Source organism: Lutjanus erythropterus, chromosome 24 (assembly GCF_056507025.1).
Source record: "Lutjanus erythropterus isolate fLutEry1 chromosome 24, fLutEry1.hap2, whole genome shotgun sequence".
NCBI classification, from domain to species: Eukaryota; Metazoa; Chordata; class Actinopteri; order Lutjaniformes; family Lutjanidae; genus Lutjanus; species Lutjanus erythropterus.
The window spans coordinates 8,620,848-8,634,364 of NC_139340.1; the positions used below are offsets into that span (position 1 = coordinate 8,620,848).

A 13,517-nucleotide genomic window follows, 5' to 3' on the forward strand; every position below is an offset into this window, starting at 1 on the left:
AAAATGAGGTGTTCGATCATTTTACCCTGCTGCCAATTGTTCCTGGCAAACTTTTGAAACAAGAAAGATTTGTATCGAACAAGAGGATTGATTTCACCCAGGTTCCTTTCTCTCAAGAACAACACACTCACCTCTCTGTTCTCCTCACAAACAGCCCAAAACCATGAATCAACATACAATGCAGCTGCCTGTCTGTGCCTCGTCTTACTTTCGTCTTACTTTCTGTCTAATCCATATTTATGTAGACCTGATTCATACAATGAGATTTGGCAACGTAAAGCCAACAAGCCACTTTTTTAAAAAACTCGTTCTTTATTTATATGTTTACAGGCTTTTGCTTTTTGCCTCTGACTGTTCTGCCTTCCTTTTCAGCCCACTCCAGTTGGCATACCTGCATGTGAATGTTTTTGCCATAAAAACACGGCAGCCCGTGGTGGAAAAGGGCAAAAGAAAGCACAGAGTGACACAGACACTTCCTCCCACGCACTTTTGACGGTGGATGGTGGCTACTTATCTCCCACCTCCAACACTCTTTCGCCTCAAAGCCTTTTCCATACTTCTCAGTTCTGTCATTTCACAATAAAAGCTTCTACCTTTCCCTTTCAATCCCTGCCAGTCTGAGTCCATTCACCTCTATTCCTCTACGGCGCCATTCTGTCCTGCTCGGCACATGTTAGACCTCCACACCCCCTCGATGCTCCTCCCAGTGTGACTCTACTCCCTTGGCTGTTAGCTCCACGCTGAGTGGGTTGGCAGGAGAGAAGAGGCAGCCAGCAGGAGGCGGGCCGGTGCCTGCCAGAGTGTGTTGCCACCCTACCGAGCCACTGGCACGGGCGTCAGGCTCTCTGAGTGTTGATATACCGTTCAGAGAGGACAATGGGGAGGAGGGACGAGAGGAACGGGGCGTCCCCTGGTGTGGATCCAGTCACCGTTGGGTCAGAGAGTCACTCACCATATGGACAGCGTGGACTGTGTTGCATTCGCTGCCATACAAACAACAAACAGACTTCACACGGGCTGATTTAAGGCCCCCCCGCTGCATCTCTGACCTGCCTCCAAAAACACTGGAACACAGCGCATACACATAAAAACCAGCAGCGTGCAGCATTTGTACCTGTGCAGATGAAGAACTTGGACTCTCCGACACTCAACTCCACTTTGTTCAAGGATATGGACACCTGCAGGGCGGCTGTAATAGAGAACGAAAGGAACAGAGGGACATAGAAGGAGAAAAGGAAGAAAACAGATTAGTTATTTCACTCTTAAGAATGGAAAACACAAAGGATTTTCAACATTTGCTGGACTGGAGACACATAATAATGTAAAATTGCTCTCAAAAAGCATCTGCGTCTTAAGCATTGTGGCTCATTTCCCTCTTTGTGGCAGATTTTTATATCATCAAGGAGCATTTTCTATTGTATGCCACCATTAACGTGCCAGGCTTACATAAAAATACTCTTCTATAAGAATAAGAAGCTTCTCAGAAATGACCCACGTTCTGCGGCTAGCATGAGATGCATTGTCCTTGCTGAAAAGAACAATTCATATATTTTTGTCCAAACTTTTTTCAAAGTTTCTGTTCAACAGAACAACTGAGCTATTTCTCCATACAGTGATTTGCTTGATACCTGCAATTAGGATGTTTGTGATGAGCTTGTCAGTTTCACAATGAATGGCATTCTTTCAGCCTCAGCAGTTATCACTCCTGACAATGCTATATGTATTGAACAATGACTGCTGAGAAATAGCAGTGATCAGGAGATAACTGAAGTATTCAGCCAGTATTTTTCTTGTCTTGCATAGTTCTTCACATTGTCAAAGTGTAAAAAAAACAAAGGCATAAAAACCCTTATTTGTTCAAATAAATATTGGTGTCCTGGTTGCATTAAAAGTTTAAAAGTTGGCTGAAGACAAGCTGAGGTAATTTTGTAATGACTCAAATGAAATAAGTGCTTCCAGTCAAATAAACTTGATATTAATTCAGTTGTACTTGAAAAAAACATGTTCAGTTAGCTAGAGATATTAAGTTGATCCAACAACTCTTGAGTCACCCTGCAAAAAGTTGAGAAAACTTGCAAAAGTAAAGCAACAACAGCAAAGTCTGAGTTTAGTTTACTCAACTAAATGCTAATTTGTCACATCAACATGGTTATGAAGTTCACTCAAGTTGCTATCTTAAGTTTGTCAAACTTAACATTAATATTCAGATCAACTCATGTACTCAAGTTCATTCAAACTGCTATCTTAAGTTTGTCAAAGTTGACAATTCAGATCTACAACGATAGAAGTAAACCACATAAACAAATTTAGATTTTCTCTGTCTGAAGAATCAGTTCTTTATTTCAGACAAAGAGCTCACAGCTGCTCTTGTTGGACCTACTTTGTTCAAGCACTGGCACAAAGACAATATGTGGAACTGCTCCTGAATTTATTAAAATTTAAGTGTAATTCATCACTAACCATTAGGGATTGCAGTATTTTCATTATTGTGAAAATCAAGACACACAGTAAGTTTCCATCACATATGTTTTCTTCAAACTATACAAAAGACGGGTGTCAGGAGAGTTTTAACTCAAACAGTGCATGCTAGTCGGCTGATATGCTGATCATGTTTCTTTAGAAACTCAACGCAATGAGTTGATTCAATCAGTTCAAGTCAAATGTTATAAGTTCTTCAGTGCTCTGAAAAAAATACTAGAAAGTGTAAGCTTTATCAACATGAACAAATAAAACATGATTAAATAAATAAGATTAGTTGATTCTACTAAATTCCTGTATGATGTTTTACAGTGTAACATATTAAGAAGCATGACACGCACTGGTGCAGAAAAAAGCAAACCACAAAAGTCTGTGGAAAACATCCATTCACCTTCACGACACAGTAAAAATGGAAGAAAGCCTTGCAGTTGGTGGCAGTGCCACAAAATTTGCAGAGTCAAGCTACAATCAAAGGCCATTTGTCTGTGCGGGTCTATTGTAAGCGGCACTATAACGCCACACAATGGGGGCTCCAGGGGAAGTTTTGTGAGGCTGAAGTGAAAGGTAGTTAGCTGAATGGAAGTGTGGCACGATCTTGGCTGACATGAATTTGTCAAATGCGAGAAAGAGACAGAAAGGCAGCAGAGGAGTTGTAGATACTAAGAGAATCAAACAAAGGAAGAGTGTGTTTGAATGGCAGCACAGCAAGACGTAGTGGAGAAGGCCTCTAGATGTCTAATGTGATGAGTAATGATTGGCAACTCAGTGGGGAGGGGGTCATTTTTAGGCCAGAGTCTCTTGACGCAGCGGGAGTCTTGCCACAGCTCTGAGCGAAGCAGGATATTTGATGAGCCTGTCATATCCGAGCTCCTCACTCTCAGCCCTGACGAGCTGCAAATCTAGTCAGGCTCAAACTCTAAACACACACATTATCACTCGCACGCACACTTTACAATACTCTAAATGGATGTTAATTCTCCCTACAACGCTGGAAACCGAGCAGCGAAACTCAGAGCGCCTGTCAATAATTGAGGAAATGATGAAATGATTATCTGCAGCTTCTCGGGGGGAAAAGATGGCTGCAGCCAACAGCACTGAAGCTGCAGAAGCTCTACAGCAGTTATCACTGGGGCCCATCTGTCATGAGCCGAGGCTGCCTATAGATGGCAGTAGAGGGGCACTGCCACCTTCGCTTGAGGAGGCTGCATTGATGAGGTTTTGGAGCTGCCTTATCAATGAATTTGATCATTTTCAGCTGTTACAGCGCTGAACAGGCACCAGCACAGGCTCAGGGAATCACGCACACACACAGAATCAATGGAGAACTGATATCCTCATACAGATCACACTTAACACTCGTCAGGCATCAACAAATACACTACAAAACACAATAAAATATAAGCACTGCACGTGTGCATTCAATCTAACGGTGTTCAGTCTCGTTTCTGTTCCAACAGACCCTTTTCACAGCTGCCATTCTGACACGAAATAGTCGGGTAAACACAGGTGTTACCAAATGTTTTATATTCCAAGGTGAGTTCTGCTACTGTGCATGATGGCTCACTGGAAAGGCTCTGCTTAAAAAGTAGGGGGCACAGGGGGGGAAACTGTAACCAGGGGCAGCTGTAACACACTCAATTCCTCCATTAAAAACATGCCAGAGTGATGTCATTCGCTCTGCACATGCTCAGTAGCATTCTTGGAGAGTTGAAAAGTTAATTTTGGGTGTTCCTTCCACTGTATTGCCTCAATTTGTAATGTACAAATCTACAACAGCATAACCTGCCCTGGTTAATGAGAACATAAGCACCACTGCAGATGTTTTTTATCCTGATGCAATGACTGCACACCTCAACAGACACAGTCAGAGCAACATGCACACGTGTGTTAGATTGGGATGTATGTATGCATCTACTTACATAAATGATGCATACGTGTATCATATGCATGATTGTGTATGCATGCAGGAAAGTGTATGCACGTATACACATATATGGGTCATCCATGTATGGATGACACATCCATACACATATGTATGGATGACACACGTACATTGTGAATGTAAAGGTGTGCCACTAGTATATCAGTGTTTTGTTCAGTTTTCTATTTGTCTGTCTGCACAATGTGTAAATTCTGCAGGTTGTTATCTTCACTTTTACACAACCACCGTGGCGTATCTGATGTGACTCAGAGAGATATCATGTTCACGGACGAGGTAAAGATTTATTCATGTCACATTTTGTCATGTTTGCCAAATTCCTTCCTCATTATCAAACGTATTCTGTATTTTCCAGGAAGGTATCACAACGGCTAGCAGGAAACGTCCCGTCACCTTGACTAAATTAGAGATTTCTCTGCATTTAAAACATAGGGACGTAGGGACGGCATGATACCACTTTTTCATGTCTTATAATGATATCAATACTGCAACCTTTAATGTATTAATACCTGTTTACACTTAACCTGCAAACCAAACACTATCATGCTTTAATACAAAAATTTTAAAGGTTATTTTTTGGGCATTTTTGCCTTTATTGACAGTGACAGCTGAAGGTATGACAGGAAAGGGGGGGTGAACATGCAGCAAATGAGCCACAGGCGGGATTCCAAACGGCAGCCGCTGCAGAGGACTAACAGCCTCAATACATGGTGCGCACGCCCTACCGACTGAGCTATAGGGGCGCTCAATACAAAAATTTTAGAAGCATTTTTGATTGGTTGGATCAGTCATGACACTTCTCTCTGTTGCATTTTTTAAAGATTTACATGTAAAATTACTTTTAACTTAATTAAAATAATTAAAATCCACTACACTAGTTGTCTTGTCTTCTGCAAAAACATAAGCAGGCTTTGAATGCATACAATGCCTGACATATGATACACAGGGTTAAAATGACTTAATATTGATTTTTGCGGTGTGGCAATTAGTCTTGTCCTTATTAGTTAAAGTATATCAACTGAATTATTAATTAATGCACATATATAGGTTTCTTATATCAAAAGATGACCTGTGTATTTAAGCAGTCTGTGAGTTTTGACTACTATCTCATATCAATGTGGCTGCTGTGACATAAACAGTATCAGCGGTGTGATATAATCAAAGATCTTTTTTTTAGATTTGTTTACTGGAACACTTAGGGCTTAAATGTCTTCCTCCGCAATTACTGAAAGAGGTGTGTCTGTTTGTCTTTCTTTCTTTTCTACTTTCTAGACAGAGCCCTGCCTTTCAAACTTTTCTCCGAGTTTGGGAAATTTATAATTGATGCTGGAATTATTCAAGTGCCAGTGTTGTGAGGCGGGCTGGCAGTCATGTGTGGTATCGACCATCTCAGACACATTACAAATGGCAATCAATGGTTTCGTCTGTTGTCTTATTTTGCTTGTCTCCGACGCTTCTCAGAGGAGCTAATAATTGGAGCTGATAATTGCTACCAGGCTCATAACATATTGACCCAGGCTCTGTAATAAGCAGGCGAACGCAGCTGAAAACATTCCATTTCTGAAAATTGATATAATTAGCATGTCTCTTTGTGTCCCCACCAGGCGAGACAGTGTTGAATAAACAAATTCTCCCGTGTCATATTTCACATCCAGTCAGCATTCTCATTAAAATGTCAATGTATATTCGCTGTGGGGACTGTTGTGTGTTTTCAGCTTAAAAATGCCAACTGAACGGTTATATTTTCCAGGTTGAACTTAATTATATGATTCACACCAGTGACTCTGGCAGCACAGAAAAAGCTCAGGCCATTTTTCTTTTGCCCGCTGGCTTTTGTGAGCAACTTATTACGTGATCAATCACATACAGCATGAACAGACCGGGATCAATTAATAATTGAAAACCGTTAAACTACTTGAAGTGCTGATTGGAATCTGCCTTAAGTCAGAGGCAGGCAGTGTGGAAGGGCACCGGGTTAAATAGACATGATTAATCAACACCAGAGCAGGATTTGCATCCAATGACACACTACATGTGTGTGTAGACAGTAACTGTATGTAATTCTAAGCAGGTTTTGAGTGTATAGTGTGTTTACACTGGAAAACTAGTGATACAATTACTCATAACTGTTTGGGAGTGCTGCTGATAGGCATTATTCTCCCACAATGCAATGCAGAAATTAAGTTAAGGAGCTGCACAATCCCTCCTTAGTTAATTTTGCTAAGTCTGCTTTTATTCTCACGCTGAACATTGAAACTGGCAGTAATTTTTTTTCTTTACTTCTCTACAAAAGAAAACAAAAGCAGGCTGACAGACATACACTCATTAACATGCGAAAAGGAAGTGCATGGACTAAATTAGTGCAGCGGACCTTGAAAACGCCCACCCAGACCACGATCGCCCCAGGAAGTGAGCCGGAGTAAAAGCTAAGCTAACCTGGCTTAGACCGAAGACAGCTAGCCAGAGAGAGATTCGTTGATGGCTCACTTCAGTTATTCATCAGCGCACATCCTCCTCCTCAACTCCCACACGTAACTCGTCCCGATGTAACCTCTGGGAAAAAGCACAGTTCTGGCAAATGCAGCGATATCAGCAAGTTTGGCTGGAGGTAACGTTCCAGTAGACTGCAGGGTAGTTCGTCGGACATGCTAATGTTTGCAATGTGTGTGCTCCTGTGTGTACTCTTGTGTTTTGCAGTTTTGAAAGACTGCAGAAAAGCAAACGCTTGACAGGCCTGCAGGGCCTAGTTACAGTTGCTAAGTTACGATTGGACAGTTGTTGTTCAGAGGAGGGTCTTAGCGAAGGGTCAACTGCAGACATTCATATGAAACCACAGATTTCAGACATTATTATTATTATTATTATTATAAAAAGTGCAATCAATCAAAAGAGCCAACCCTATTTCTTCCTTTGTTGTTCACACTCCCCCCCCAAAATCTAAAAGTTAAAATATTTCACTCCTCCTTTTGCTGGAGATCCCTTACAACCCACTAAAGGAGACTACCATCCAATTCTGCAGCGTTTTAGCATTTTTCAGCTCATTGCTAGTATTCTTTGTTTTTTTTTCCCCTGATACAATAGTTTTAAACGGGACCAATGCCTGGGGATTATTATAGGATTGTTGCAGAGATATTATCATTGCAAACTTGTGGAAAGTCTGCTGTCATCATTGTCAGTGGTCTCTACAGCATAAATCAGTGTTCCTCATCTCTAGAGCCAGGGATGTCCACACTGCTGCCTGATGATTTTGGTGTGGTGTCAAACAAGCAGCCCAGCATGGTGCATCCCTCTGCTTTTCTACTGATTTTACACGTTTGTTGGACGTGCAGGTGAAATACAGCCACACTTAAGACTGTTTAGTTTGGCATTTTGTGTTTAAGGTAGCTACTAGCTCATTTTTTCAGTACCCAACCCAAGTTTAAAGTCCACAGCTCTCTCATCAGCAGCAGGAAGGCTCTGAGAAACCAAGTCGAGGCTACCTACACAGCACCAAATGGCACACAAAGTTAACGACTATCTGGTGGACATCCTGCAGCATTTTGCAGCTAAAGTTCCAGATATTTCCTTCGCCAGGTGGCCGGAAACACAGCTCCAAATAAATGTTGCTCCTTGTTCAAACACGGTAACTGTGTTGTTTAGCCTACAGCTTGTTGCACTGCCCCCCGTGTGGTTTGAGAAAATCGATGAAGCATGTTTAAATAGTGGCAGCACTAATCAGTTTGCTCTTTCCTTTGATTCATAGTAAAGAAAAGAAAAGAACATCAGTGTGTGACATCAAGTCACATCAATTTTGGATTTGAAGTTCACATTTTACTACCATTTTAAGTTCAGTCTCATGCTGCTTTCATTGTGTAAGACTCTGTTTGAAACTTCTTGTAACAAAGCCAAATCATTATATTCCTCAGATGGAGGTCGTTGAGGTCGGTAGCGGAGGAGGTGCTGACTGAGCTGGCCCGGTGACATGATTCAGCGACATCTGGACCCCAGCGCAACAGGGCGCGAAACTTGCCAGCAGCTAAGTCAGTGTAACTAAATCTAGACCAGGCTAAAGGGGGGCTAAACGCACCGTTGCATTTAGCAGTGTGCAGGCTAAATTCACTGTTTGAATGACAGAGCGGAGAGTGTCCAATCAGCTGGCGGAGAAAGAGGGATGTGATTCTGTAATCCTGTTCTCCATAAAAAGCCCCATTAAAGCCATGGCCAAATAAAATGCACCGGAGAGAACGTGCCTTTGTGCGTTTGTTGATGTGGTTGTACATGTAAAAGCGTGTAAGGGGGTGTATGTGTGCAGTATATCTTAATTTCTGCATGTGTGGGAGGCTGGGTGGGAGGCTGTGTGTTTGTGTGTGAGTGTATTAAGCACACAGAGCAGATAGGCCCTTAGGCAAAAAAATGCTCTGCTTTAATTGTCTGTGATTTTGTGGAGGAGTTAAAGGGAATTCTTCCCCTGTACCACAGAGACGGAGACAAAGACAAGAGGTAAAAGAGTGGGTAGAGCGAGAGCAAAGGAAGGAAGGAGATAAAATACTAATTACTGTACTATGTTTTGTATTCACCCAAACCTGTGTGCCTTATGCGTTTCTTCAAAGGTGTTAGCAGAGGCAGAAAAAAGGCTTTCCAGGAAGGAATTAGCTTCAAAAACACTCAACAAAACAGTCAGCGTTCTTTAAAGCTGCAAAGTCTCTCAGGTGAGCCGTGGCACGAGGCGCCGAGGAATAGTGCCAATGTCAGTGCTTTCTTTGTTAAAGGAAAATTCCTGTCTGTTAAAGCGTGAGTCTGTATTTTGTAGTTTTTATTTACTTTATACAACCCAAAATCACAAATTTGCCTCGCTTTGTATAACATACCACGCTTTCTTTTCTTATAACTTATATTTGGAGCCTTTTCTGACAGGAAACCACTGTTATATAATAAGACAGACAGAAACAGTCGTTTTACCTCACAGGACACTGGATGGACTGGACAATATGTTTTGTAGGTCAAATCAAAAGTGACTTATTTCGTTTTTAAATGCATTCACTCAAGTACAATTTCCCTTTTTAATCAATCATATTTCTGAGGGAAATATTCACCGTTTTACTTCATGACATTAATGTATGGCTGCACACAACTTTTCTGTGTATTAAACATCATGGCTAGTTGGGGGCTCCAGGCAGTTGCATACCTTGTCTAATGGCCGACTCATGCTTGAAAACGTTGGTAGTAATCCCTTACCCTGAGGAATGGTGGCCAAAACTACAAACATAAGAGCTAAGATGTTTTTTAAATTCTGTTCAGTTGCTATTTTGTATTTCACTTGTTGAAATATGATCAATTGTTCATTCAGCTGCTGAATCTGACTGGAAAAGCCACCATTTAATGCCCACTTTTTGCCATTATTCCATTGATGAGCGATTCAATTACTAACTGAATGCACTGGACTGACTCACTGCGGTTAAAAACAACCAGTGTCCCTACAAATTAACAGAATAACAGGGAGCATTGAATGCTGGGAGATGGAGTACATTGAACTTTGATGTAATGCAGGGAGATAGAAAAAAGATAATATCCATGATGACCTGAGCCTGTGAGGCAACACACTGAATCGGAGAAATACTATTGGAGGGAAGTGAGGAGTAAATTATGTTTCATAGCAACAGACAATATATTTTTTCTCATATTAATTTTCTCTGCTGCTTGCAGAAAGCCGTGAATACACATATTACATTACCATGGTGTTTGATTTCACACAATAAAGTAAGCTCCTGTGAATTAGCTGTTACCAACTTTGTCTGCGGATTCATGTGAAGTTGCTTTGGAGTCTCTCGACTCTTCCCTGTATGTTTCTGGGTCCCGGCGTCCCTCGTCCTATATATCTGTCTCGCCGCATAACAAGTCTGCTTTCATGCTGGAGAGGCGAGGAGAGAGGAGGGAAGAGGAGAGGAGAGGAGAGGAGAGCGCTGGCTCTACTCAGCCAACCATATCCAATCGTGCCGACATACAGTATCAGCCCACGTGTACAGTCTCAGGCACAACCCACAGCTACCTATTATCTTCCCCCCTTCTCTCTGCCGCACACCTTCTCTGTATCTCTGCTTTTCGCTCACCAACTGCTTCGCGATTTATGTCTGTTTCCTTAAGCTTCTTACGCCTCAGGCAGCGGTGGCCATGATGGACCTCTCTCTATGCACATCCCCAAAACCATAAAACGTCAGGTATGTGCAGCAACATGCAAATACACAGATGTTTAGTGTCAGACAGATGTGAAATCTTTTGCCAATTAGCAAGAAAATGCAACTTGATCTTATCTAGCAGGTTGCTAAAATGACGTTTTTTGCTCATTTCATATACAGTCTCTTTCTCTCTCCAGATGGAAAAAAAACCCAATAAGTTTGTCTGAAACTGTAAACTGTATTTTGAGGGTTTTGAGTTTTACTCTTCAGTTATGCTGAGAAAATCAAACTTCTAACGGGTCAGCCTCCGCTTAATAACATTTTTTATTAAATTTAATGGAAAATCTGACAGAGTCAACGTCTCACAGGGTAGAAAAATGTAATTTTTTTTTAGAGCTGCAACTATTAATCACTTAATTGATTATTAAATTAACTGCCAACTATTTTGATAATTGATTAATTGGTTTGAGTATTTTTTTAAGAAAAAAAGGCAAAATTTTCTGATTTCAGACTCTTAACTGTGTTTTTTTGTTTCTTTACTCCTCTATGACACTAAATTAAATATCTTTGGGTTGTGAATAAAGCAAGATATTTGAGGATGTCATGTTTGGCTTTAAGAAACGACGACTGACGCACAAAAAACTATGAATCGATTAATCAACTATGAAAATAATCGTGGCCACTTTAGTTTTCAATTTGCTGTTAGATGACGGCGAATGTTAATAAACCTTTATCTGTAGTGAGTTAACAGTCTTAGTCAAAAATAGAGGCTGGATTTTGTGTTGCTCTGGATGCGTCTGTGTTCTCCTGTGGTCAGTTTGTAAAACAAACAGCCAGCTGTGGAGCTCATACAGAGGTTTGTGCAACGCAGTTTGCCCAGCCTGCTGCCGCTCCTCTCAGCGGACCCCGCGGTCGCCATCTTGGCACCGACTTCCGCCGTCACCAAATACTCTTGGCTGCACCTATCATTCCTCCAAGCTCAGTGTGAATGGAGCAGCAGGCCTGAAAGCAATATTATTTAATGAATTTGATGAAAAATAGAAAGTTTGCTCGTGCTGGAGTTGTATTCTTGCACATTTAATACCTATGTTATTGTATTGTTAGTTTTTTTAGGATTTTGAAGGCTTTTAACAGATTTTTTAAATAGTTTGAAGGGACAAAGGTGTTTTCTTTAACAAAGCAGGTTTAGAAATTTTAAAAAGTCTCAAGATTGGGTGTTATATGTATGTATGAGTTACTCCTGTTAGCCTTTATCTCTAATTAACAAAGCCAGCAGTGATACAGGATTCAAAATATGCAGACTGCCCGCGGACATCTGAAGCACGAGGCCACTCATATGACAATAAAAACTTTGCAGGCTTCATTGAATTCTGAAGGTTTGATCAACTGGATTTTTTCTTTTTTTTCATTTTGGCGTTTGTTGCTCATCATTTCAGCAGACTGGAGAAATTATGCACGCAGCCCTTGGGCCACTTAGTGAATTAATGAAATGAGCCGTAGGGAAAAGCACTTTTTTTTTTTTTTTTTTTCAAAGAAAATCAAAATATGATTGCACAAAAGTTTCCTCAGATGTGCCTGAAATGTGTGTGAGAATCACTTTTCCTTAAAAGCATTGACTTACTCTACCTTTTACTTCCTAATAAAAGTCATTAGTTACACTACACTCCCCTAAATCATCTGTGCTACTTGCATTTATTGGAGCAATAAATATTTTAAACCAAAGTTCTCATTACAAGTTGAGGTTGTCTTTGTGATTATGAATTAAGGCAAAATTGTATTTTAATGTTTTTAATAATAATGGAGCCTACAGCAAGGTCCATAACAGGTCACAGAGCTCCCAGAGCTGCTCGGCTGCTCTCAAAGGAAAAAGGTATTTCTTTTATCAGCTCTGTGACTAAAAGCTGGAAAAAGAGCTCGTCTTTTATCGTATAGTGCATTGGATTGGAAAGAAAAACACATTAAAGTTTGATCGCCTCAGTAAAATATTAAAAAATAATTCTAAAACATAACAGAAAAAATAAAATATAATAGTTCACGAAACTAACACATAACAGCTGCTTGCTTTGAATCCTGGTGAAACATTTTCTTTCTCAAATATATAAAGTTGTTTAAGTAAGAGACCTTGTTGCTCTTCATCAACATCCACTGAAGTTTGCAGGACTTCCAGTACAGTAGTTTTTGCAGATTATTATTGATGAATTTGTTGTGATGCCCAAATGTTTGACATCTGAAAAACTTATGAGGAAATCCTCACAAAGGTAAGTCAAAAGGTTTTTTTTTTTTCCAGGTGGCGAATAAACGGCGCTTTTTACCAGTGAGATCGCTTTCATCAAAACAACTCGAGCAAAATGTCAGACATCAGAGGCTAAGAAGTTGGTCTGAAAGCTGTAAGACGATGGCAGTGATATTCCTAAAGGACCATTCTGTCCACAAATCGACCACTAAACCTGTTGAGAGCCAGTCAGACAATTGAGGCTGTGTCAGAGGGCAGATTAGTTGCCAGAAGGGAATAAAGCCGAGCTCCAAGTGGCAAGGCAATCATCGGCCATGATAGAAATAAGGGGGGGTTAACGGCCAGGGTTTCAATTCTGCTTTTCAATTGCTACCTTGCAATCAGAGCTTTGAGATGTCAAAGGTGCTGGGAGGTGTGCAAAGTGATCCGCCAAATGACACCGCCGTGTGCACAAGGAACACACACAGGCAGGAATGCAAATTCAGATGTTTAGAGGATAATATAAGAAAACGCAAGCACAAAAATATTCATAGACATCCTACAGGACCTCTCAGGCAAACATTGACTCCAGTATGACCTGGGTATTGTCTCATAACCTCTGTCTTCTTTATCCTCCATCACAGAGGTGATTTCTATCCGAGATTGCGCAGGAACTGGAGCATCCCGCTGTGACAGAGTAAATCCCATTTACTCAGATATTGTATTCATATTTATG

The 13,517-nt window shown here is 40.9% G+C and overlaps 1 protein-coding gene across 4 annotated transcripts in view; it reads right to left on the reverse strand.

The window, feature by feature from the left end:
• ncam2a (neural cell adhesion molecule 2a) overlaps positions 1-13,517 on the reverse strand; it is a 356,551-nt gene that overhangs the window by 115,131 nt on the left and 227,903 nt on the right. For all 4 annotated transcript variants that reach the window (XM_084713912.1, XM_084713913.1, XM_084713911.1 and 1 more), the window contains exon 2: positions 1,115-1,189. In XM_084713912.1, the coding sequence (XP_084570038.1) occupies positions 1,115-1,189 (75 nt within the window). The remainder of the gene's footprint in view (positions 1-1,114; positions 1,190-13,517) is intronic.